The 27661-nt window shown below is 47.2% G+C and overlaps 1 protein-coding gene and 1 long non-coding RNA gene across 3 annotated transcripts in view; one reads left to right on the top strand and one right to left on the bottom strand.

Annotated features, from left to right (window-relative positions):
• Positions 1-27661, top strand: part of ZNF507 (zinc finger protein 507) — a 58102-nt gene that overhangs the window by 5821 nt on the left and 24620 nt on the right. The window contains exon 2 of one of the 2 annotated variants that reach the window (XM_066584022.1): positions 9911-9974. In XM_066584022.1, the coding sequence (XP_066440119.1) occupies positions 9911-9974 (64 nt within the window). Of the gene's footprint in view, positions 1-9910; positions 9975-18432; positions 18515-27661 lie in introns of those variants that run through there. The other variant, XM_066584023.1, reaches the window with a different exon arrangement.
• Positions 5233-18325, bottom strand: LOC136582782 (uncharacterized). The gene is made up of 3 exons (XR_010787218.1): positions 18261-18325; positions 15759-15820; positions 5233-5318 (listed from the first exon to the last, which is right to left on the bottom strand). It is a non-coding gene; the product is annotated as an uncharacterized lncRNA (long non-coding RNA).

Raw genomic sequence — 27661 nt, 5'->3', positions numbered from 1 at the left:
AGTTATAATGTCACTGCTCCATAACCCTCAATCCTGTTAGATATTTCGAGGTGGATCTCTTACCTTTGACTATGTCTGACTTTCCCCTATAGTTTTGATTGTGGCACAATGTTAATATTCTGTTTCCTCCCCCTATTCCATATCCCATGTGAAAGGTTTCTTTTCTTCTTCCTCTTTATTTGTATCTCGGTAACCAATGCTATATATAGAAGATATACATTATCTCCCACCCGCGTATCATTGATCTGTTGTTCCTTTGTAAACATTTTATTAAATACTTTAACAAAAATACAGTTTTATTAAAAAATCTACACAATGAACACCAGATGGTGCCATACTATGTAAGTAACTGGAAGAACTATTTTAATGGATCATTTTTAATGTGTGTAAATGGAAAATATTGTTCATTTTTCATAAGTACAATAAATATAGTAATCACTCTTAGGACAACCCCTTTAATTGTGGCCTCTTTAAAAAGTATCATTTTATTTATTTTCAGTACTATTCTGGGGCGTACAGTGGGAACAGATTTGGAAATTGACTGTACTTATGGGGTCAAGGGCCTAAACAGTTTGGGCCTTATTTGCCCACGTGAAGTTATATGCTGTATACACCACTATTACACCTAGGAATAGATCATGCAAAAGGCTCGGGCTGATCAACAGATTTCGTACCCAGGGACTAGCTTTCAATTGCTCACAGATCTTTCTAGAGCTACTTTGGCCCAGCGCAGGACTCTAGACCTCTCCTGGAGATTTCATGTGAAAGCAATATCCAATATAACTGGGGATTCCCATTTCAGCTTCAGGTCCACCGTAGAGGTCGACAGATTACACTGCGCGATTATGGGGACATTCCTCCAAGTGTTGCATCTGCCTGATGTCTCAATCCCTGACTGGATGGCTTTACCTGCAGACAGCTTAGTCCCACCAGCTCCTCCTCTACAGCGCCCGGTCCGCCCTGGACCAGATAGCCCCCAAGTGTGAGCTCCTCTCCCGCAGCGCCAACACCAATGTTAAGGACTAGAATCTTTACACTTACGGTCATAAACGCCGGTGTATGTTTTTGTTGCATATGTTTGGCCCTTACTGCATCTTTCTTCATTCTCCCCGGTTAAGAGGTGTCAATATGTATTCTGTTTATGTCCTGTGTCCTTGTAGCTTAATCTACCTGACTCACCAGCCTGCTCGGTCTCCTTTAATTCTATGTTGCTCCTTTGACTAGAGGATACTTTACTTTATATATGGTATATTGCTCTCTGCTAAGCACCTCTGGGCTAATTAAAATTTTTGGGTCAGTTTTTTTTTCTTTTCTGTCCTGGGATCCGCCTCTTTTCCAGGCCGTTATCCTCCCGTGCGAGTCCTCCACTTTCTTTTACTTTTTTTCTTCCTGGCTCTGTGTGAATCTTAACCCTTTCCAATCCACTGTCTGACCTCTAAAGACATTATGATTTAAGGCTGTACAGCTCTGATGCTGTAAGAAGTCCGTTGGGGTTCTCTTACTGTATATTGTCAGCCTCTCTGCTGTGGGAGCCTATCCAACATGTCACCTCATGCAGTACTGGCTTTAGCCAGCAGATAGGGCTGTTGTATAACGGCAGAAAAAGAGTAAGTCCCCTAGGAAAACCAGGATACAAATTGGATTGGAAAGGGTTAATCTGATGGTGTTTTTTTTCCCGTTTTCTTACCTGATTGCTGAGGGACCAAGTGACCTTCCATTCGGTAAGCCTCAACCCCCACTAAGTTTCTCCCCTGACTTAGGCCGAATGCACACGGCCGGGTCGGACTCTGACTGCGAGATCTCGCAGCGGAATCAGACCCTGTGCCCCAGCAGTACCCCCGTCTACCTGTGCGATGTCTTCTTCTCTATGCTGCGGAAATGCCGGCTGGCGCGCCACCGCATATGAGCAGTGCAGAGAATGACTTGCAGTCGCGCTGGCGATTATGCGGATCCATGGTGATTTCGAAATTGACATGCATGCAATAGAAGCCGTCTGTGCAAGGCTCACACTAGAATAGGACATGTAGCGATTTTATCCCAACGAGCGGAAAATCGCGGTTGATTTCCACTAGTGGGCATGGAAAAGTGTTTTGCATAGCATGTCTATGGACAGTATTTGCTGCGGGATCCGGAGGTGAACGCCCACTCCGGATCCCGAGGTGCAAATACGCCTGTGTGCATTGGGACTTAAAGGTTAGGTGTGTATTTTGCCTAGTTCAGTCAACTTGTTTTCCAGCCGGAGTTAGTCTGATCACTCATGCTAAAACTATTTCACACTCTTTACATTGACTTACTGTTGATGCCGAGGAGGAGTATGATTGTTGCACTGGGGGTTCCTAGAGGCCACTTTAAAAGAGATCTGGATGGGTATTGTCTTAAGACAAAAGATCTAGGCTCTCTCATAGGCTAGCTCTTCATATGATCCTTAAAAAGTGGCCTATCTCTCATAGACCAGGCCCACTTACACCTTTGTTTAATAACCCAGCCTTTGCCCTTGGAGTGGGTATCTCACATTTCTTGGGTTGGGACTTGGGTACATCTATACGGCTTAGACATGTCATGCCTAATGACACTTTATCTTCGATGCAAGACCTGCAGGCCCAGTCAGTGGAACAACAGTTGTTCTTGCTCTCCAATGATCAGCTCTGTACCTTCTTAGATAGTTTATTCTCTAAGACAAATTACCCCATTTAAAGTCTACTTGTTCAGGCGGCTTCATCATCTCATTGGGTGTCCCTCTTGTATGATCTCCTTCTATCTTTAATAACGTCAGGCTATCCCTCGTTCCTAGATAAATTGTCCAGTAATATGAGGATATTGCTCAAAGTTCTGGCTAGGCAAAAAATGTGCACGATTTAGCGTATATTTACAACTACATGTTGTGCAGAAGAGAGGAACTATAAAATTCTCTCTCGTTGATATTGGAGCCCAGTTAAGATACATTAATTTGCACTTATGGTTTCTAATACATGCTGGTGTTGTAATACAGAAAAAGGGACCCCCGTGAACATCTGGTGGAAATGTCCTCCAAGGTTTTTGGGGTCGTGTCCTGGAGACCTATTGCGCGGTCAGCAGCCGTCAAGTAGTTAATATGCCTTCTCTGGCAATATTATCTCATTCCCCTGACTCTTTGGTTGAGATAAAACAATCGCTCCTAAGGATTTTTCTGGTTGCGTCTCGGGCTGTGTTGCCTTGACATTGGTGTTCTACTGTAGTCCCTCTATGACGGAGTGGCCTCAGGAGTTATACGCCATTAAGCAGATGGCGGAACTTATGGCTGTTGATCCTGATTCACAGGATGGTTTCCTTGCTCTATAGACACCTTGTATTATGTTTAGATCTTCTGCAGGCTTAGCTGCTTACTTGGTATGCCCTGGATTCCCCCCTTTTTGTGCAGGAAAAACCTGATGACCATTGCCCTTTATCCCCCTCCTGCCTCCCATTCCTTTCCCCTCCACAATTTTCTCCCCTCTCCCCTTTTTTTCCCTCTATCTTCTCTTTCTGCCCTGTGATGTTACAACTCTTGTGCAATTCATTTACTACTTCTCTTTTCTTTTCTTTTTTTGTACCTTTATTATTCTGACACTTTTGGAACCTTTTATTCTGAATGGTATTTCCAGACTTGGACGTCTTCTCATATTATCTTGCTACTTTACGGTTTACTTTTTTTTGGGGGGGGGGGGGGGGGAAGAGATGAGTATGGCTTTTTTTTTTTTTTTTTCCACCATTCCCTGCCCATAAGATTTTTTTTGTCCCAGAAAGCTCCTTTAAGTAATGTTGACTCTTGTAAACGGATACTTTTTTACAGTAAAGTATACCAGAATAAAGAGTCTGATTAGCTGTGTAGAAAGTACAACTAAGACCAACATGATATTTATGAGCTCGTTGAACGTTACGGAAGATCCGGACAGCGCAATACGTTGTTTTCAGATTTTCACTGATAATATTCAGTGTGAGGATGTAATCAGGATTCCTCATTTCACCTCCTGTACTTACTCAGAAGATGTGTTTGAGCACAATCTGTTTTACTGTAATGTCTTACTTTGGATCTTATACCCTTGAATGACCTTTTGATGCTGTGATGACTTTTTTTTCTTTGCCTCTTTTTTAATGACTTCCCTTTTTACCATCAATTCTATACTGAAGCGATCAGTCTGTACCACTCGTGCCGGCAAATATTTTACATGGAATAATGTGAGTGGTTTTTGTAACTCTGTATGAATTAATGTGTTTTTTATGTATTTACGCTATGAGATGAAATGAACATTGTATGAAAATAAAAGGTATTGCCAAACCTGAGTGAAATTGTTATTTCTTTCTATGAAACTGACTCCATAATCATAAAGTTCTACTAGGTGTTTGTGATAGATAAACAAGATATGGATACATTAATAGATAGATATGCGACAGATACATGAAAAATAATATAGACAGATGATAGATAGAGATATGGATACATACAATAAATATGAGATAGATAGATAATGTGATAGCTGGGTAGATAGATATGAGAGTGATAAACACAACAGAAATAAATTAGACAGATAGATAGGTATGCGATTGATTGATAGATACAATAGAAATAATCTAGATTTATAGATAGATAGATTTAAAGTTCCGACCTTTATTTCCATGGAGGAGGAAGAGAAACTCAGCAGCCATAGCAGCACAACATGTTAGTGCCCGCCATGGACTGAGAGTAGCATGATATGCCATGGACTTCTTTAGCCCATACCTCTGATGTGTCCCTGTCCCCCAAATCCTCAGCCTCAATGTCTCAATCTTTATTTCCTACATTACTAATTTGCATTAGGTTCTGCCGACAAAGCTACTTTAAATTTGAATTTGATAGATACAGAATTGATAGATGCAGGAGAAATAAACTAGACCGATAGATGATAGATGGATAAATAGCTATATGGCTAGATACAAGAGAAATAAATACAAGGGAGATGGATGGAAGGATGGACAGATAGATAGACAGACCTTAGTGATGTTGCTATCGTAATGTACAATAACAGAAATTGTAAAATTTAAAATAAACCCATTATTCTTTAAAATACATAGAAGCTGCACACATAAGGGGATGACAGTTAGAGGCAAACATCATTACTGCACTCATTCAATGGAAAAAAAATCAACCATAAAGAATTCTCTCTCACTTCCAAATGTAGCAGTTTTTATCGTCGTCATTCTACTCTAACATTTGTGAAATTAAATGTTGTACCTTCAGCCATCTCCATGTCCGTGGCTGGAGCTCTACACAAGACCCTCGATCTGCTCACGGTTGCAGGACACTCCTTGTTCTTTTCCATTGTCTGAAAATGGCAATAAAAAGTGATTATTTTTTGGGAACCTGAAGCTTTATGTCGTAAATGAAAAAAAAAAATGTATAAAATAACAAAAAAACATGACTGAGCAGAAGGCTCTCAAAATTCTAATTTTACCTATCAGTTTGCCCTAATGAAACATTTACAAAAAAAACAGTAATTTCCATATGTCATCGGCCCTTTCATCATCCAGCCTCTGTCAGATTTATTCTGGACTCCTAAAAAAATGAGCAGGTAACTTTGTGATGTGAAACAGACTCAAGAAAACAGAATGCATTAACCCCTTCTCGCTGCCGCCCGATTGTTGTCTCTTCCTTTTTCCTCCCCACTTTCAAAATAGCAGATCGTCTATTATTTAGCTGGTGACACAATGTTTTGTGTTTTGTAGTATTTTTCAATGCTACCTTTTAACGTACCAAAATCATGTACTGAAACACTCTTAAAAATTGTTAAGTGGGCAAAATGAGATAAAAACAACACAATCTCAACATTTTGGGGGTTTTGTTTTTACGGTGTTCTCGGTGTTATAAAAGTGACACGTTATCTTTATTCCAAAAGTGCTTGATTTTTTTTTATGTTGCGCCACTTAAAAAAATATCTTTAAAAAAAATTGCTTTCTGTATCTCTCTTGGAAATGGGGTGAGCAAAAAAGTACAATTCTGGTAGTGGCTACTTTTTCTGACAGCATTCACCATGCAGGATAACTAATGTGATATTTTAATAGGTATTGGGTTGTTGTTGTTGTGCTGGAAGGTGAAGTTCCTCTTCATCTTCATCTTTTTAGCCGAGGCCTGAATGTTTTGGGCCAAAATGGACTGATATTTGGAACTGTTCATAATTCCCTCCCCCTTGACTAAGACTTCGGTTCCAGCAGCAGAACAGCCCCCACATAATGCTGCCCTCACCATCCTCACTGCAGGTCGGAGGTCTTCTGGAGACGACAGTGTTGGCTTTGTGTCAAACATTCCTTTTGGAATTCTGGCCAACAAGTTCCTTCTCGGTCTCATCAGACAGAATACGTTCCTCACAGACATCTGGCAGACTTGATGGAGTTTTGGTAAAACATAGCCGGGCTTGGATGTTCATCTTTGTTAGACAAGGCTTCCATCTTGCACCCCACCCACACAGCACAGACATATGAAGAACACGAGAGATGGTTGTCACATGACTACACAACCAGTACTTGCTAGAAACTCCTGCAGCTCCTTTACTGTTGCTGTCGGCCTCTTGGTCACCGCCCGCACCAATCTTCTTCTGTTTTTTTTATCAATTTCTGAGGGACGTCCAGTTCTTGGTGATGCCACTGCTGTGCCACATTTAATCCACTTTTTGATAAGTCTTCACTGTGCCCCATGATATATGTAATGTCTTGGAGATGTCTTGCTCCCCTCCTTCAGACTGACACCTTCTAACAATCAGATCCCTTCGATGAGCTGTAAGATCTTTACAGACCAACTAAGAAAATATCAGGAAAATCCTCCAAGAAGAGCCGAACTTTATATGGGGGGACCAAGAATCCCACTAAATAATGGCAGCGGAGTACAGACTACTAGTTATCAGGAGGTTACATGTGATTGGCTAATCCTGAACACAACCGCACCCCTAATATAAGAGGGTGTGAACACTTATGCAACCACATTATTTTAGTTTAGTTATTTTTATTTTTCTACCCTAAAAGATTTCCGTTTGGTTTTGAATGGAATTGTACTGATAACGGGTCACATGGAGGGGAAATAAATCTGAAATGATTCATCTTTGTCGGATTCTTTAACATGACAAAAAAAGTGCATTTGAACAGGGGTGAGCAGACTTTTTATATCCACTCTATGTGCTAAATGTTCATGAAAATGTTATGTGAACATCTACACCAAGTTTTCCAATTTCAAATGAAATATAGGTGAATTGAAGAATAGTTCTGACAATTCCATCAGTACCACGACTGTACATATATTCAAAAATATAGGGTGGCATAAGTTATAGCTTATAGCAGCAAATTTATTGCACATGTACTTATTTATTTTGTTTCCAGGGATGAACCTACCCTGAGGTAAACTATAGGAACGTGCCCCTGGTCCATCCAGCGGCGCTTCTCCCATGAGACAAGTTGGCCCACTGCCATAAAGTAGCAGCACCTTGCAAGAAGTGGGTTTCGGAGTGGCAGCCAGAGCTCACATAAAGCAGGGGCAGGGTGAACTGTGTGTAAGTAACCAGCCAGGATGAGCTGCATTTACAGAGCATTAAGCGCAGCAGTTGGGTTGCAATGGCAGCCTGGGGTCTTTTCAAGGTTCCTGGGCTTGCCATGTATTCCTACCCTATAGGCTGCTGGTAAAAGTACAATATGCTACGGTACAGAAATGTTGCAGTGTATCGTACAAGTGATCAGAAGATCGCAAGTTAATGTCCCCTATGGGGACTAAAAAAAAATAAGGATAAGTTTAACAGTATTTATAAGGATTAAAACATATTAAAAGTTGAAAAAAACTTTGGCCAGTATAAGCAAAAAAAAAACCAAAACACAATTGGTATTGCCACATCTGTAAAAGTCTGCACTATTAAAATATTGCACATCTACACTGCACAGTAAATGTAGTAAAAAAAATGCACGATGCCAGAATTTAGCCTCTTTAGCCCCTAAAAAGGAATAGGAATAAAAAAAATGACCAAAAAATGTCTTATGTAGCAAAAAATGTTACCAATAAAAACATTCTGCAAAAAACACACAACTCCATGCATAGAATTATATAGAGAATTATAGATCTCAGAATGTGGCGACAGAAAGCAATTTTTAAGTAACCGACCCACTTGGTCAGCATGCTGCAAAAACAAAAGCCAGCCAAACAATTGCATTTTTTTCTACTTCAGTCCACTTAAACATTTTTAAAACTTAGACAATAGAGTCTAGTGTTTATTAAATGCTACCCTAGAAAAATACAACTTGTCTCACAAAAATAAGCCTACATATTGCTGTATGAAAGGAGGGAATGAAAAAAATGAAAAACATAAAAACAAAAAAAACCTCAAATCTTCAAGGGGTTAAGGAAGCAATTTTTTTTTTTAATTAAAGGTAGCAGCACAGTCTTGCACAGCAGCCGCTGATAAGCTCCTTCAGCCAGTAGTTCTTAGCTGAAATGCTGCCACCTGAGGCCAGAGGCTCGAGCTGCCTCATGATGGGAATGTCCCTGTTTGCTTCCCTTATACAGTGCCAACATATTCCGCAGCGCTGTACACATACTTTCACACGTCGGCCAGTTTCATATCAAGCCACATTAACCTATCATCAGTACGTTTTTTCTGGCTTGTGGGAGAAAGCGAATCTATGCAAACAGGGAGAACATACAGACTCCACCCGAGTGTACTGATACTGGAAGCAGTAATGATGATGCATTTAGACTGGGCAATAATTGTAATGGTTGCTTGGAGTTTAGGGGGATTGTAACATGAACAACTGTCCTCGTGTAAAACCAAAAATATCCAACTAGCGCGTCATACATATAGGTGCGTATATATTTGTATAGACGATGTCTGAGTACCTGATATGTTATTTTTTCCATACTTTTCCCCACACTTGTTTTAATTATATATACAGTACAAGTAAAACACAAAATAAGGGTTAATTCACATCAACGTCGCTGATTTTCGGTAAAAGAACGGACAGAATGGTGCAGCAAGCAGCACAATTTTGTGCTGTAAATTCCGGCAATGTGCCGGACTGCTCGCCAGAAAACAAGCGGATCCCATTATATACATATGACGGAGCCGTTCGGCCAGGCCCTGACGCTTTCCTGCTCCCCGAACAGAGTAAAAAAAAAGAATTCCCTAACATGGATGCGAATGAGCCCTAAACCAGCCTTACACACTTCGGGCCCAACAGGGAATATCTGCCCGAGCCCAGAGAGCTCTGCTGCCAGGATTACAGAACATTCTGAACACTATTCATTTTATTGGTCATGTTTAACTATATTTGTGCGCTGTAACAAACTGCTGATAAAAATATAATAAAACTTGTATTATGGCTATATAGCGCTGCATGGGATGTAAAACGCTGCAATTTTTTATGTTGACCCCATAGATCCAAATAAAAATCTAACCGGATTTCGTTAAACGTAAGCTTATTTTATGTCTGTGGAGGTCATAAAAATATTGTTTCATTTAGAATGCAGAGCAAATTCAGCTCCAGTGATTACTGTAGGTTTATTTCACTATTTATGAAGAATACTATATTGCCTGCAGAGCGCTTAGGACTTCCTATCTGTGTGGAACTGGCCCGGTTTAGTAAATGTGAGCATATTGAGCATGTTATTAGTTTACGTTAATAATCATTTATATATGAAGAGAGTGTCGAGCGCATATCAAAGGTTGCGCAGGCTTAGTGGACGTTACGGGCGTCATTTCAGGCTGCATTGTCTTTGCCATAAAACCCGGTTCAAAAGACAGGGGGGTTAAGTGCAAATGTAAAATGTAGCTAATAAGTAATAAGAATTGTATACAGGGTGACTGTCATTCTGAATACGTTTTATTGACCGAATGTCCCGGTAATGAAATTATAGCAATCATTATTCTATTTTTTTCTTCATCTGTAGCACATTTTAATCGGCCATGGGCAGCGCAGGAGAGGATTTACTGTAATTCTGCTGCCATCTCAAGGTCAGTGCTGGTTTATTTTTCTCACTAGTAGTTTCCTTTTTTTTCCCTGCAAGATGGGAATGCTGCATCTTTCTGTTTCTGCATTGTAATTGTATTATGCACTGTGTATATATAAATATTCAGATTTTTTGCCCAGGGTGTATACAATGTGCTGATTCTGCAAGGATGATGAATTAAAGAACATATATGTGTGATGTACAGCAATGTGTGATGTGTTGTTGGAAGATACCCCAATGTACTGTGCACAGATTGACCTTAACTCCTTAGTGACCAGACAATTTTGTACCTTAGGGACCAAGCGTTTTACATTGTCGTATTGCAAGAGCCATGACTCGCTGATAAAGCCGTAGGAGGGCTTGTTTTTTTGGGGACAAGTTGTATATTTTAATGGCCGCACTCTGGGATACAAATAAGGTGTTGTAGAACTTTTATTCCTTTATTTTGAACGTCCAGACATTGTTTTTAGGTTTTGTATCCATCATGTTCACCATTTGGGTAAAATAGCCTGCTAACTTTCTTATCTGATCGGCACGATTATTGTGATACTAAGTTCAGACAGATTTTTTTATTTTTGCAGGATAAAAACACATTAAAAAAACCTATTGCCTCTGAATCACCACATTCTAAGATCCAGAACATTTTTATTTTTACTGCAACCGAGAAATTTGAGGTCTTGTTTTTTTTTTCGGTAAGAGATGCACTTTTTATCGTTACCATTTTGAGGTACGTGTGACTTTTGGATTGCTTTTGACGGTTTTTGGGAGCTGAACAAAAGAAAAATAGCAATACATTTTAAATGACTAATACGGCGTTCACTATGCAAGATAAATACAATATTTTCATTGTTTAGATCGTTACAAACGTGGTAATACCTATTATGTGTTGCTTTTTTAAAATTAGTTTTGCTGTTTTATTCATTTACGAAACTAAATTTTTTTTTTTCAATTAAACTTTATTGATTTTTTTTACCCTATTTTTCAGTTCCTTAAAAGGGACTTGAAGATGCAATTGGATAGTAGACTGTATTACTTATGCAGTGCATTCTACTAAGCCTATGACATCAGCCTATTAGACTCTGTAGGAGGCGGGGCCTAATAGTCTTGAGTTACATGGTAGATATGGAGGCCTTTTTTTTAGGCTTCCAGCTGCCATGGGGATCCATTGGTACCTTGTGATCACACTGCAGGATGCCAATGGGTGACAGAAAGAGTCTCCTCCCTCTGTCATCTGCTTATATGCTGCAGTTGCTATTGGTTGTGGCATGTAAGGGGTTAAACTGCCAAGATCGGAGGTTTATCCGTTCCTGGCTGTTAGAGCAGGAGCCTGGCTGTCAGTAGTCAGCCAAGCAACTGCCTTAAAAAGATGTATGTGCAGGTTTAAAGCCCATTAGTGAGGTCAGTAAAAAACCGAATTGCGGTCTCTAAGGGGTTAAAAACCAATTGTAGAAACTGGCACAGCAACATCTTCCTATCCAGAATCAAATAGGAGAATCTAATTCCCAAAGGCCTCATGATTAGGAATCTAATTCTGTATATAAACAACGAGTGTAAGAGCACATTGTATCTGAATAATAGACTTATTATTGCTCCTCTTTGGGCAAAAACTGAATTAAAGCCCCGTTGCCCCGATAATGGTGCAGGAAGCTTGGCTCTAAGGTGCTGTTTGGTGGTGTTCACACTGTAAGCCTATGTTCACACATAGTATCAATGCTACGGATTTTCCGCACAGAAACTCATCAGATTGAAATGCAGATTATCCACAGAGGAACTGAGTGCAGAAAAGCAGCAGTATTATAAAGTAGCAGCAGAAGATCTCAAGGCATCTCATCTGCCACTGTGGGAAGAAATAAGCAGCATAAATTGACCTACAGGAAGGATTCTAAATCTGCAGGATGTCAATTTATGCTTTAGATTGTCAGCGTGGCGTTCACCTCCTGAGGCCGTACTCACATGGCTGATATTCTCGTGCACGTTTTGGGCATGGCGAGACGAACAAAGTTTACACAAAAATACAACTCATTATTTGCAATGGGAGTATTTACATACGCGATGTTTCTCTTTCTGCATTGCTGCGCAATTCTATTTTTTGGACTTTTTTTTTAAGGGAGCAAAAACAAATAATTGCGTCGCACTCACATGCAGATGTGATTTTCATGCAATTTATTGTTTTTCCTATAGAAATAACATGCGAATTTAATGCACTTTAAAATCGCACACACAGAAAAAAATCACAGCTTTGGAAGTGCGATATAAGTAGCAGTTTCTCGGACCGATATCGCACTCACACGTGTGAAATCTTTGTCAGAATACATGTGTTACATGGGAATTTTGATGTGGATTTTGACACAGATCTGCACCAAAATCTGCAGCGGACATTATGCTGTGGGAAGTTCACTACTAGAGATGAGCGAGCGTACTCGGAAAAGCACTACTCGCTCGAGTAATTGGCTTTATCCGAGTATCGCTGTGCTCGGGTCTGAAGATTCGGGTGCCGGCACGGAACGGGGAGCTGCAGGGGAGAGCAGGGAGGAACGGAGGTAAGATCTTTCTCTCCCTCTCTCCCGCCCGCTCTTCCCTGCTCCCCGCTGCGACTCACCTGTCAGCCGCAGCGGCACCCGAATCTTCAGGGACGAGCACAGCGATACTCGGATAAAGCACATTACTCGAGCGAGTAGTGCTTTTCCGAGTACGCTTGCTCATCTCTATTCACTACATATGAATATAACCTAAAAGTATGCTCACATGGCAGATTCCACAGTGGAATTTTCCATGCAGATTATGCCTGAAAGACCGCAGCAGAAATTAGCAGCTATTCAGACATGTCATTTCTTTGTGCAGGTCCATGAGGAAATGCATCGGAAATTTCGCATACGGATTTTGTCCAATGACATGAATAAATCTGCGTGCCAATCCCAGCAAAACAGCTGCGGAGGTGGATTACTTCTGCAGTTTTACAGGTGGATTCCCACGTGGAATGTTCCATGACAGAATCTGCAGTGTGGGCATACCCTAAGACCAACTTCACACGGGCCATAAAAATTCATCCTGATATTGTGCAATTTCCCCACGGCTGCGCGGTGTTTTTGTGTCAAAAAGTCTCGCATCACTTCGGGGAGGTAGGGATCCTCCGCCATGCCTGACAGCTGCGGCAGAGGATCGCAAGGTTTTTCCCATTGTTTTCAAAGGGAAACCTTGCATCACGCTCGAGTGCACCCAGAACACGGTGCAATGCTGCCGCCGACCCCATTGAAGACCATGGGCGATGCAATGCAAGGGCACGGCCAAACATAGGCGATGTCACTCATGTGTGCAACCCCATTCAAAAGGAGAAGTATAAGGCCTCATGTCTATGGCACGCATAGTTTCCGTGTAGGGAATCCCGCACGGAATCCAGCCCTGCCCGTGGCCAGTGAGCCTTGCTTACCTGTATTTCCCCAGCAGCGGCATCCGCGCAGATCCCTCCACTTCTAGGTTCGCTGCACTGCGCATGATCCTCACGGCTTCACGTCGGACAGGCGCAGTACTTTTCCGCAGATCCACGGCACATCCGCAGTGTCAGTTGTGGGTGGGCTGCGGATGGGGCGGCTTCCATTGACTTCAATGGCAGCCATTTGTGCGGGAACCATGCATAAATGGAGCGTGCTGCAATTTGTTTTCCAGGCCCAAAAGATGCACAAATCAAATCTGCATGTTTTAATCCATTTGCGGACGCCCATGCATCTCTATGGGCGGCTTGATTTGCAGATTCCACAAATCAAATTTGCCCGTGGACATTGGGCTAAAGTCATTCTTTTATAGCTCTCATTCTTTTTTAATCCACTTCTGGCTTTGGCTCAAGAAACTGCATCAAAATCTGAAAGAGCGTTTCCAAAAAATGCTACATTCACACGAGTGCGAAACTCGCTCGAGGTTTGTGCGTTGCGAAATACTTAGAATCCTTCGACATGCATGAAACAAGTTCCAGAGGATCACAATTTCCCAAAAGTGATGTGAAGCGTTTTTGCATGCAAACTCTTCGCATCCGTGGGTAAAACGCACAGTGATAAGCGCAATATTGGGCCGGGTTTCTCAGTCCGATATTGCGCTCGCCTGTGTGAATGTAGACCATATAGTGTGGATTTTAATGCAGGTTTTGGTGTGGATTTGCTGTGTGAAATCCGCAATGTGTGAACATACCCTAAAGCTGGTTTGGCTGTCCTTGCACCTACCTGTGAAATGGAGGGAATTTCATGATTACCAAGAATTTTTTCAAATTCTCCATTATTTCTATAACAGCAACTACAAAACAGCTAAAACAACTGTGGAAAGTTGTAAATAATTGTTGAACAGGCCGCAGATTTACTGCTTGTGGGTCATCTTTCTTCTCAGAAGTCTTGCATGCATAATAGTTTCTTTTATAAAGCTGGAAATAGAGACCTGCCACAGGTTAAAGGGGTTGTCCCGCGAAACAAAGTGGGGTTATACACTTCTGTATGGCCATATTAATGCACTTTGTAATGTACATCGTGCATTAATTATGAGCCGTACAGAAGTTATTCACTTACCTGCTCCGTTGCTGGCGTCCTCGTCTCCATGGTGCCGTCTAATTTTCAGCGTCTAATCGCCAGATTAGACGCGCTTGCGCAGTCCGGTCTTCTTCTTTTCTGAATGGGGCCGCTCGTGCCGGAGGGCGGCTCCTCGTAGCTCCGCCCCGTCACGTGCCGATTCCAGCCAATCAGGAGGCTGGAATCGGCAATGGACCGCACAGAAGCCCTGCGGTCCACCGAGGGTGAAGATCCCGGCGGCCATCTTCACCAGGTAAGTAAGATGTCACCGGAGCGCGGGGATTCGGGTAAGCACTATCCGGTTTTCTTTTTTAACCCCTGCATCGGGTTTGTCTCGCGCTGAAAAAAAACAAAAACCGTTTCGGCGCGGGACAACCCCTTTAAGTTTTGTAATTTCCTACTGTGCACAAAATATAGTCCAAATCTGACACGCATGACATATTAGAAGTACAAACTGGGTTATAAAATATATGACACCCGTGGCCTGGTGCGTAGGGTCTGTGCAGAGGCACTTGGCATTCCTATGGTTCCATGTTATGTAATGTATCGCTGTTGGGCCTACGTGCAGCAACATAATCCTCTGTAGAAACAATGTTTCTAATGGAAAAAACCCAACCTGTGAGACATATGCATACATATAGATATCTACGGGTGAATACAGTATGAGGCTGCGTTCCTGCATATCTCGGCCGTGTAGCGAAAGCCAGAAGGAAACTGATGCCAGAATACTTTTCTATAGCATCGCTCACGGCATCCGTTTTGACGCCGGATACCAGACAGAAAAATGTTGCATGCAGCATTTAACTATCCAGTTACGGACACCGGACTTGTGAACAAAGTGCAGCACAATGTCATCAGTAGAGTGGAGCCAACATACTCTGCCGAGCTTGATGCTCGTTCGAGTATTAGCGTACTCGATGGTGCTCGTTACTCGAACGAGCATAGAGAGGGAGAGATAAAAAAAAAAAAAAGCTCGGCACCCGGCATCCCACATACAAAAATGCTGGAGTCTCCCATTGTAGTCAATAGGGTTCATTACTCGAGTAGAGCTCTCGAATTTTACGAAAAGCTCGACTCGAATAACGCGGACCCGAGCATTTGGGTGCTCGCTCATCTCTAGTCATCAGTTGTGTTCGGCTCCGGCGTAAAAACATTTTGGGTACAACTTATACAATAAACGTAAACGCAACCTTTCAGATCCAATTCCCATAGAGGTCCAGCAGAGCTGCCTCAGTACTTACCAGAGGTTTTTCACACGACTTCACCGACTGATCTTTAACTCTGCTACATCTGTATCTTCTCACTACAAGGAAACAGAAAAAACATCAAATTACTTGTACTGAATAATAAATTCTGAATCTCTGGCCCGACCATACTGTACTGGTAAAAGGTATAATAATTACCGGCAGATATATATATATATTTTTCCGCCCACTAACAAGCCCGACTGCTACTTCAAGCCGTAAACACTTATTTCACTGCTGGCTCTACTTCTCTTTCCAACAGTTTTGTGTTGTTAATTTTGTTATTTCCAATTTTTATTATGCCCATTGAAAATTACGTAATAAAAACGCGAAAAACCCCCAATAAGTAATAAGAAAAAAAACGCAGTCCAGAAAGAAGTGATTAGACTGAATTCCAGGCCTTCCGGATAGCTGGGAGAGAACTGCTTCGTTTAATGCAAAACTAGCCCAAATGTCGCTTACAATTTCAGGCCCGGAGACGCGCCGGGTGACTGCAGGGCTACGCCGATTAGGATTCTGTCATGACATTCCTTGAAGGCCGGAATTCGGTCTAAATGACGCGTCTTGAGTTACGGTTTTGTTAAAAGATCGTTACGCCTCCATACCGCACCAATTAGTTTTAAATATATATCTCTTACATTCAATCTCTCTCTATTTTTTATCCACCATCTCGAATAAAATCCATTTTCCCTCTTCTCTATCACGCAAATCGGAACGCAGTAATAGCCGTCCGCCTATATATATATATATATATATATATATAATTCCCACACACCCACCCCCCCCTCCCGTCCTAAAAGGAAATCTATTCTGCAAGCTACGTAAAAAGAACTCTGCGGGAATTCGCTTTCCCGTAAGGACCTTTATGGTAACGCTTCTCGCTTCCTAGGAACGTGTTTTTCTTTTTCCCCCCACTGATATGCGGTAAAGGTAGATAGCGCGCCATTTGTACATCGTTCAGATAAGTCGTGGATTTTAATAGTTAAGGATTTTAGTCACACGCTGACTTTTTTTTCCCTAATGCCTTTTTTACGAAGCGGGGCCCTTAAAAAAATATATTTTTTTTTTTTTCATTCGCTGCTAGCAAATATTGAGAATGGTTGGCAGGACATGAAAATTACCATGCAGCGCAATTACTTTCTTTTTAAAATACGAATGTATGGTGAAATATATTATGCATATTGTCTTGAAGCGCACCTTTAGGCCACATTTACTTCCCCGCTGTCATACCTGCCACGGCGTGACATTTAATGAAGAATGCTCGCTGTGCATGACAGCTGGGAATAAAGTGCAAGCGATGCAGACCTATTATACCGAGCCCTTATTGCATGTGAATCCCACTTACATCTAAATAGTATCAGTCATGTCCGCGCCGAGACCCCTATGCATTGTTACAATGTCACTCATAAATATTAGAACCGATTCATTATGGTTGCAGCTTTTCTACGAAGCCCTTAATGTCAGTCATATTGGCCAACAAACCATGGCAGCTTTCGATTCCTGCGCCGAGCAAATGTCCATCATTGTCAGTGACAAGCATACATTTTTAAAAAATTGTCACTCACGACCGAATAATTACCCCCTTTCGCTCCACTGATGTGTCACTCAGGAAATCCGTAATTAAATACTAATAATTATTCCGGATGTCAGTCAGGTTATCAGCCCGCTTTGGGTAGGTCTTCAGCCTCCATCAAAATTTAATCAGGGAAACGTTGAAATTCCCTTCAAATTGGATATATTTTGCGGTTTATTGTATTTGAAAGTCTGGCTGCGGGGAAGAAGAAGGGAGGGGGAAAAAAGCAATCTTTTTTAAGACGTTTTTTATTTTTTTATGCAGTTTTGAAAAAGCCGGTTTGGGGTCTGTCGGCGCAGGATGGCGGCGCTGCCTCTTCCTTTGACAAAGGGAATAAACGGCTTTTCTCTGAGGAAGAAAACGCTGCTGAAATAATGGCGCATGGAAAAAAAACGACTACAACCACCTGGCGGGGTGACGCAGCGCGAGGCAGACAGCGGTATTTATAAACGGGGTGACGTTGTAGTCTACACGGTATGAGGGAACAATAGGGCGACTCGTGGCGGGAGTTATTTATGTTTTTATCGTAAGACGGGGCTTCAGACGCCCGCGATGGCGACGTTTAGGACGCGGTTGCGTTTTTGAGTGAGTTTTCTGTCAGGTTTGAGGTTATTTGTGGTCTGGGGTGACTGAAGAGGAAGAATTCCTCTCACAAATCGAGAGAGCGCAGCCACAGACGATGAAAATGGAGGCAAACTGCGTCTGTGGCGGCGTAGAGAGCGGCGGCCATTGTTTTTTGGGTGCACTACAAGTCTCAGCAGGTCAGCCTCGCTGGGAGTCGTGCTTTCACATGAGCTGGGGAGCTACAGGTTGCAGTGTAATGGACGCTGTGTTTTACTTGGGGCTGACAGAGTTTATTTCGTCGCTTCCCCTCATCCTCCCGCCACTTTTTCCTGTCACACTTCCCCCCCTCAGGTGTCACCTACAGCAGCAGGTGAGCTGAGGCGGCAGCAGCAGCAGGCCAGGGCGACGACACTTCCCGCCTCTTTCGTAGCTCCTCCCACCTCTCCTTCCCCGCCGAGCCCCCGCTGACGTCACCGCCGAGGCCCACCTGACCTGTCATGTCGAGTCACGTGATCCACCTCTTGCACGCCGCCATTTTGAAACGCCTGAGAGGAGAGAGAGTGAGTTTGCTGCGGTTCCCTCTGCTGCCCGGCCGCCTGTTCTGCGGTCTCCTGAGGTGAGGGGGTCGGCGGGAGGACGGTGCGGGGAGGCCGCGGTGAGGAGGACGGGGTGTGAGGGGACGGCGGAGCGGGGAGCAGGCCGTGTCTGGAGCCTCCTCTCCTCTGTGTCTCTACCAGAGGCCTGCCCCTTTCTATGCTGTCACGTTGCCCGACCAAAACAAAGGCTTCCCTGCCGCGTAGATGGACCCTAACGTGTGCCTTGTGGGGGTCTCCCGGCGGGCGGGGCGGGTCACGTGACTGCCGTGGGACTACAAGTCCCAGCAGCTCCGCCGTCTCTAGCCCCCGCCAAAGCGGGAGGATCCTTCAATGTGGTTTGGATGAGGTGATCCAGTCATCTGTAGTCGCTGGGGGAGGGGTGGAGAGTGTAGGGCATGCTGGGACTTGTAGTGCGGCTGGCAACTGTACTGGAAGGGGTTAAACAGTCACCTCAGTGTAGGAGGCGGCTGCGCACGGCGCCGCCCCTGGATACCGCAGCGAGTAACGCCCGTCGCAGGCCGTGGCAAACCGCGATTTCATATCCACGAGCGGAAAGCGATTGCGGGTTTTTTTGCTCGCGGAGGGGAGATCACAGCGTGCCGCGGGTCTGTGCGGCGTCCGTTAAACTTAATGGAAGCCGCCCGCTCCACGGCCCGTCCGCAGGGAGCAGCGCAGAAAGGTCGTGGCACTAGGGGCACCGCCGAGCGCAGGGTGTGATTCTGCTGTGGGATGGCGGAGTCTGGCCCGCTCTTGTGCCGGCGGCTGCTGGCCCGCTCTTGTGCCGGCGGCTGCTGGCCCGCTCTTGTGCCGGCGGCTGCTGGCCCGCTCTTGTGCCGGCGGCTGCTGGCCCGCTCTTGTGCCGGCGGCTGCTGGCCCGCTCTTGTGCCGGCGGCTGCTGGCCCGCTCTTGTGCCGGCGGCTGCTGGCCCGCTCTTGTGCCGGCGGCTGCTGGCCCGCTCTTGTGCCGGCGGCTGCTGGCCCGCTCTTGTGCCGGCGGCTGCTGGCCCGCTCTTGTGCCGGCGGCTGCTGGCCCGCTCTTGTGCCGGCGGCTGCTGGCCCGCTCTTGTGCCGGCGGCTGCTGGCCCGCTCCTGTGCCGGCGGCTGCTGGGGCGTTCTGAAGCCACGGAGACGCAGCGGCCGCTTTGTGGCGGTTTTTCCTTTTTTTCGTGCCGCCGGCGCTCAAGAATGTTACATGTGATGCCATTAGGGATCCCCCGGATTCCGCAGCAGGCTTCATCTCTGGACGGCGTCCATTGCAGGACGGTTGGCGGGGTCGGCGTCATCGCCGGGGGTCGCCGCGGTATAATCTGTACTGCGCATTCACGAGGGCCGGCGCCTCCGCAGCACAGATAAGGGCGTTCAGTTCACTTGTTTAACGGCCGACTTACTGACAGACCCGGCGCACTCCGACTGCCGGGCGTCTCGCTGTTGGCCCTCGTTCACACGACGGCACACTGGCTGTGTTCTCACGCCGGCCCGCACGCTCCCCGTCTGATCATTGGTTCCAATGCTTCACTTCAGATGGGCATATTCCCGATGCGTAAAAGCGGCCGGCCAAGATGGCGCCTATGGTGCGCGTTCAAGTCGGCCGTTTTTACGCCGGCCGCGAAGGATGGTTCTAGAACTATTTATTCCGGCCAGAATACAGCCGCTGCCATAGACTCCTATAAGAGCTGCCGGAGGGGGGAGGGAGTTTAACAACGTGACTGCTAGACCCCCTCCCCCCTCGCCGTCCCTGGCCGGCTGTCTGCAATGGAAGGAGGCGGGAGCTAGTGTGCTAAACTCCCGCCCCTTGTAGGCTGTCTGCAATGGGAGGGGGCGGGAGCTAGTGTGCTAAACTCTGTCTGCAATGGGAGGGGGCGGGAGCTAGTGTGCTAAACACCCTCCCCCTCTCCGCCCTTTTTTGGCTGTCTGCAATAGGAGGGGGGGGGAGCTGGTGTGCTAAACTCCTGCCCTCTCCCATTGCTGGCTGCCACAAGGGGGCAGAGAGGGGGAGGGACTTTAGCAGAGCTAAACTCTCTTCCTAGCCGGTGCCGTATACACGCCGCACCCGGGCCGTCTGAACGGGCGCTGAAACGGGAGTGCAAGTTATGGCTGACTCTCATTCACACAATTTTTAGTGGCGCTGTGGCCGTGACGCTGCGCCCGTGTGAAGGAGCCCTTGCCGTGCCACGACTCCTCCGAGGTTCCCTATTCAATGTGAACGCGTTCATTCCTCTTATCGCTCCTGAAACGGAATTTCACAGATGCGAAACATTTTTGACTGCAAACCTCCTCCCCTCCGCAGGTAAATCACGTGTTCGCCGGCGTGATAACGGCCTGATATCTGTGTAGGCAGCCTGAGGCTTTACCTTCAGACATGGCGGAAATCGTGTGCAGTGCGAAGTCTGCAGCGTCGGCGTCAAACGGATTTTGTTGCAGATCCACATCAATATCTGCACCTTTGATGTGGTTTTTGACACGGAAACTCTGCGCCATTTCTGCTTTACGTTCACACGGTGGAATCTGCTTGTGTAACCAGCGGCCATGTGTGGCGTAACGATGGATTTCTGGCGCAGTTTCGTAGCTGGGTTCGCCACGGACAGTTCCTTGATGGAATCCCCATGGGCGGATTTGCATTTGCTCGCTTCTCAGCACAATTTTTTGCACGCTGAACGGCGCATATCTTTCTGCATTTTCTCACCCCGTGGGGCGTGTCCATTTACACGCGGCAAACAGGCGCACGGATTAACATGTCGAATTCATCTAATGATTTCCAGATTTGGGTCTTTGACGGGCCAGCGATGCGCTGGAAGAGCTATGACGAAAAGCGCTGAAAATCATGGAAGTCGTTATCTACGCGTGTAAACGGTTATTGTGTGAAGGCGAGCCTCGTCCGTTTATATGCGCAGATAATCTTTGCTCGTTCCAATAATTAAGCGCTCCGATTAAAGGGACCCGTACAAACGATCAGGATGATGGCCGCTGCAAACCCACCGAGGACCGGAGCTGAACGGACTCCATGACAGTCAGTGGGGTTGGTTTGGCGCTGTTCGGTTCCGTCATTAGACGGGTCTGTTCGGCTGGGGGATTCCCCTTTCCCGCTTCCTGAACTGAGCAGGAAAACGAATCCCCGCCGCAGATGTGAATGCAGCCTCATTTTTGCTGGACGATGGCGGTTTCACCTGCGGAATCCCACATCTGACTGTAATGCTTGTTTGGTTTTGCAGGTGAAGTCGCCGTTTTCCCGCAGAATCGTGCAGCCACTTAGCAGCATAGGACCCGCGGTGGCCGCGTCGCTGCTGCTCCGTGACTACCATGTGGCGGTTCGCATAGGAACTCGTCTTTAAAAAAAGATGGAAAAGTGCGGTTATTTTCCCATAAAAACATTGGATCGCCATGAATTTGTTTTCAGCAGAGGGGGGCAGTGAGGGCGAAGGTCCTGTCTCTGCAGTCGCTGCCCACATGTCCGGTACTCCGTGCCCTCAATGTCCAGCATTGTAACGGTTAAACGTTGGTGGCATCAGATCTCATCGGCCGGCAGGAAGAAGGGTTAAACGGTTGTGTTTGCTAATTCCTTCCACGTGGCCGCGGGGTGAGCTGCCTCCTCGCCTTCCAGATAAGGAGAGGTCTGGATTTACATATCCCTGCGCCCGCGTGGGAGACCGAACCCGAAGGCTTACTGCTGCACGGCCTACGGCCTCTTTCACATGAGCAGCGGTTTGACGCTGATTAGGCGCATGTAAACGAACCTGTGATTTCCTACGGGTTCTTTTCAGATGAGCGATTTACATTTTTTGACACGACGAGAAAATCGCGTGTAAAGATTGCGCAATAGGCACGTTTTTTTTCCCAAGATTTCTTGCCTCAAAAGATAGGACATGTCCTATCTTGACAGCACAGCGCCAGCATCTCCCATAGACTTCTATGGGAGCCATCCGGCAAAGGAAGCGTCAGCGGCAATCTCGCTAATACCAGCCGCGACGTTCTTGCAACTGCTATCTGTTCACACTCTTTAACGCTCGGGTAGCTGTGCTGCTTTAGGGTGCCTGCCCGCTAGCGGGACTTTTCTGCTGCAAATTTTCAGCATTTTTTTCCCCAATTGTCAATGGGACTTTCAGATGTTAAACGCATCGCAACTTGTATTTTTGTTGCGTTTTTAACATTAGAAAGTCCCATTGACAATTTGGGGGGGAAAGGCAGCAAATTCGCATCGTCCTCTAGTGGGTTTATGAGATGTGGTTGTCAAGCTTTATAATAACCAGGCCTCTTTCAGCGCTGCACCTGCTACAGGTTGCATCTGGTATTGCAGTTCAGGCCCATTAAGCTGAGCTGCAATACCAAACACAACCAGTGGACAGCTGTGGTGCTGCTTTTAAAAGAAAGCAGCCATATTTTACTAATCCTGAACAACCCTTTAAAGGGTCCTGGACAACAAAGATGTCTGCACCCCCTGCCTGACTACCTGATGGACACTGTACATTACTATCAGTTTAAGGCTCTACATGCTACTTTGGTTGGCCAGTGCTGTTCACATGGGCAGTACTGACTAGTCGGATCACCAGGTAGTATCTTGGGTTACTAGTCTACATCAGGTATTTAGAGAAGCAGTGCTGCCATCCTTGTTTGTCCAGGCCCGGAGGTTCACTTTAATAAATCCCCCCTCCACTGGATGTTCCCATTCACAGACTGCATGCAGGGATCTTTAAAATGTCGAAGGCCTCAAATACTAAATGACAAAGTCCCAGAACTTCACCCCACAAGCAGGATGGCGCACACCTGAGTTGATACAATAATCGTACAGATAGTAATGAACGCTCCGGTGACGACCTACAGCAGGAGGTAACGTTTCAGCCCAGTACGGCTCTTCATCAAGATAGATGCGTAGCTTATCGCTGCAGTGGGAACTGAAGTTTGAGAACTTGTCGTTACGATGAAACTTTACTTAAACCATCAGCACTCTGCCGTCCCCGGCAGCCATTAATCTGACTTCAATTTATTGTTTAGTTTCAGTATAACTCAAAACCACATCCTGAATACATCCTGGGGCCGCTGCTACATGAGAGCGATCTGCACAGTTGTCATCCCAGCCATGCTTGTGTGCAGGGGGACGGCGTAGGGTGCGAGGGGCCTGGGGCGAGGGCGGCGTAGGGTGCGAGGGGCCTGGGGCGAGGGCGGCGTAGGGTGCGAGGGGCCTGGGGCGAGGGCGGCGTAGGGTGCGAGGGGCCTGGGGCGAGGGCGGCGTAGGGTGCGAGGGGCCTGGGGCGAGGGCGGCGTAGGGTGCGAGGGGCCTGGGGCGAGGGCGGCGTAGGGTGCGAGGGGCCTGGGGCGAGGGCGGCGTAGGGTGCGAGGGGCCTGGGGCGAGGGCGGCGTAGGGTGCGAGGGGCCTGGGGCGAGGGCGGCGTAGGGCGCGAGGGGCCTGGGGCGAGGGCGGCGTAGGGCGCGAGGGGCCTGGGGCGAGGGCGGCGTAGGGCGCGAGGGGCCTGGGGCGAGGGCGGCGTAGGGCGCGAGGGGCCTGGGGCGAGGGCGGCGTAGGGCGCGAGGGGCCTGGGCGAGGGCGGCGTAGGGGGCGAGGGGCCTGGGCGAGGGCGGCGTAGGGGGCGAGGGGCCTGGGCGAGGGCGGCGTAGGGCGCGAGGGGCCTGGGCGAGGGCGGCGTAGGGCGCGAGGGGCCTGGGCGAGGGCGGCGTAGGGCGCGAGGGGCCTGGGCGAGGGCGGCGTAGGGGGCGAGGGGCCTGGGCGAGGGCGGCGTAGGGGGCGAGGGGCCTGGGCGAGGGCGGCGTAGGGGGCGAGGGGCCTGGGCGAGGGCGGCGTAGGGGGCGAGGGGCCTGGGCGTAGGGGGCGAGGGGCCTGGGCGAGGGCGGCGTAGGGGGCGAGGGGCCTGGGCGAGGGCGGCGTAGGGGGCGAGGGGCCTGGGCGAGGGCGGCGTAGGGGGCGAGGGCGGCGTAGGGGGCGAGGGGCCGGGGCGAGGGCGGCGTAGGGTGCGAGGGGCCGGGGCGAGGGCGGCGTAGGGTGCGAGGGGCCGGGGCGAGGGCGGCGTAGGGTGCGAGGGGCCTGGGTGACTCTGAAGAGTCAGAAAAATCCAACCAAAATCCAGAATGGTGCTTTTTTTTTCTTCTACAATCTGTTTTGTACAGCCACATGTGGGAAGAAAGTGCACACGTACCTTTATGTGTCTGTAATACAGAGGAGTGCCCGCCTGCGGTGCTCTTTGTTGGGATCCGGTGACCTGCGCTCGGGTTGGCACACATTTCCATATTCCGAATGCATAAATGGGGCCTGAATATGTTGGTGTTTCACCTATTCAGTTGATCAGTATGCTTGTTTGTACGCACACGGGCATCAGGCCTCCGACATACTTGCTGTGTATCCAAGAGGCTCGGACACAACTCGCATTGGACACCTATTTGTGAGCGGTCTTGTATGCGGGCGCCCCACACTGATATGCAACTCTCATCCGTGATACAAACAAGAAGGGTCGTGCGGAGAGTGTTTAATCCCGCTGGCCATCAGTCTGTGTCCACGGCCCCACAGGCTATAATGACCCAATTACACGAGTGTCCTGGGGGCCTCCGGCCGGGTCCACGCAGGGACTGCTATGTAACAGTATGTCCCCAGATGACATTTCACTGCAGATCAGCAGCGGGAACGGCCTTCACAGTGGGTTTTATCACGTGTTCCTCTGCAAAATTCACCCCCTCATTGAGAAGCGATGGATTCCGCAGCGGAGACGGCGATAAAACTTTCATGCTGCAGAACTGAATTCCGTCCCGGATGTCCGTCTCCACACGGGCTTTGTGCGGATTATTTCCGCAGTTTGTGGATGACTTTCAAACTCTCATCCGCTTTGCTGCTGCTGTAAATGCCAGAGAATTTCCATCCGGAGGGTCTGCAGGGAACCTTCACAGCAAACCCGCCCCGTGTGGACCCCCAGATGGGGGATTATGCTGCAAAATCTGCATGTGTATTTGGGTGTGGAGTTGTTGCGGATTGCTGCTCTTACATCGCAGAGCGGGATTTCCACCATTTCCGTAGCGAATCGTGCTAAAATTTGCATGTAAAATAAGATCGTATTGAAGAGCAAAGTGTGAAATCCACAACCAAATCTGTGCGTAACGCCGCTGTCATATGGCGGGAAAAAAACGTGAGAGAATTGTGCGTTGTGAGATGCACACATGCGAAACCTAATCTTCCCCAGGAGAACCCAACCTGGAAGGGGTTTCCACGATTTGGGCCTTTGTGGATGGTGCTGCGAGATGCATTACCGGATGCTGCCCATATACAAGAGCGGCGCTGTTCTGGTCCTTTCTCTCTAATCCTGGGCATCCCCTTTATATCTTCAGAGTCAGCGATTTATATTTTCAGGTTTATTTTCAAGACCCGGGTGGGTGGGGGGGAGGGGGGGTGACGACAACAAGCCTCCTGAGTCCTCGCTCCAGCCTGACACTTGATCTAGTGGCTGTTGTAGAATGCAGGGAATCTACATCCAAGTATGTCCCCTCGGCCCGAGAGCTCTGGAAATAGTCTCCTTCCTCCCACTCTTGCTTTCTTCGTTCTTGCGATTTCTGCTCAAACAAACTGCAGACGGTTTTCAGCAGCTGCTCGGACCTCCAGATCTGACGGTTTCTGTAATGTCGCTGCACACGTGGCGCGGCCGACTCTTTACCCACAACTCCTACTTCCATGATCCCCGCGTGAGAGCCGAGGCTTCTGAATATTGCTGCTCGCACATATAGTTTTTATCGCTTACAGGAGTTTTCGCAGTGAAATAATTCTTGGCGCGGCCCCAACGCACGGATAACCATGGCGAGAGGTGATGGTTATAGCAAAGCTGCGTCCTTCTACGATGTGCGTCACTCAGTCTGCTGCGGGGGACCCTATAGAACCCTATAGAACTCTGCAAAGAACATATTAAAAAAGAAGGCATTTGCGTAGTCGAAGTTCACCAAAATGTCAATACTTAAAGGGGTTTTACGGAACTCGGAGAGGCCATCAATATCAGATCGGAGGGAGGGGGGGGGGGGGGGGGACGACACCCCGCGCGCCTGCCAATCAGCTGTCTGCAGATGCCGCTGCCCTCAGACAAGTGCTGCAGCCTCTTCGGCCTCAGTCACATGTTCGTTGCAGTTCAGTCCTAGGCACCATCCAGGCACCGTCGGTATGGCACACATGGCGCGTTGCCTGGTGTACCATGAAGTGGGGCTTCGGCTCTTTCCCAAGCTTCGTGACCCTCTTCATACTGACCAGTGATATGTCTGATGTGGGAAGGGGGGGGGGGGTGGAGATGCTGCGAATGGGGGGGGGGGTCTCAGCATTGACAATGCAAGTGCTGCTCCATTCTTTTCAGTGGGGCTGATGGAAATAACGGAGTACAAGCGCTGCGCTCTCTCCCTGGCCGTTCTGTTTTATCACGGCGAGAAATGTTTTTGATTAAAAATGGCGTCACTTCTGTGAAATTGCAAACCTCAGACGAGTGTTCGGCCGCTCTCACGCATGGCGTCGGCAAAACGGCACGATTTTACTTTAGTTTTCGCCGTCCGACAGCGGGTTTTAGCGCACTCTATCATTGTGATGAGGTGACCTCAACGCGGAGAAATAGAGCAGACAGCGCTCGAAAATCGCGGCCAGCAAAGCGCCTTCCAGTGCCGCGAATGAGCCGGTGTCTGCGAGGCCTCATTGAAATCAATGGTAGCGTCATACCGTGATTACCGCAGAGTTCGAAACGCCGCAGTTAAAAACAGATGTGGGAAAGCGGCCTTAAGATGGCAAGTGTTTCCCATTGACTTCAGCGGGTAAACATCACGCCGTAGGTATGAGCGCGCCGTGCAATGTCTTTTAAGGTCCCATTAAAAACAATGGGCGAGGCGTTTCGAGGGAACGCCCCAAAGATGGAACATGTGAATGGTCTTCAGATTCAAGTGCGTTTTGTGCGCATTACATCCTACAAAACTCGCGCAAGAATATCGTTCGCCTTAAAGCCCCAGTGAAGCTGTTTCTTTTTCGATGCGGCTTAAATTCTGCTGCAGAGAAAGCCATTTTTCTGCTCCGTAAGCAACGTTACGCCGCCGATATTTTACACAATCGCTAAAATTCATTCATTTTGCTGGAATTTCAAAGCGCTGTGGATTTAGCGCCGGACGTTCTGCAGCGTATCCGTCCCGTGTGAATATAGCCCTAATGCGAGATGTACC

Source organism: Eleutherodactylus coqui, chromosome 11 (genome assembly GCF_035609145.1).
Source record: "Eleutherodactylus coqui strain aEleCoq1 chromosome 11, aEleCoq1.hap1, whole genome shotgun sequence".
In the NCBI taxonomy this organism is placed as follows: Eukaryota; Metazoa; Chordata; class Amphibia; order Anura; family Eleutherodactylidae; genus Eleutherodactylus; species Eleutherodactylus coqui.
The sequence above is the reverse complement of the archived record's forward strand: the minus strand, read 5'-3'. Positions and strand labels throughout refer to the sequence as shown.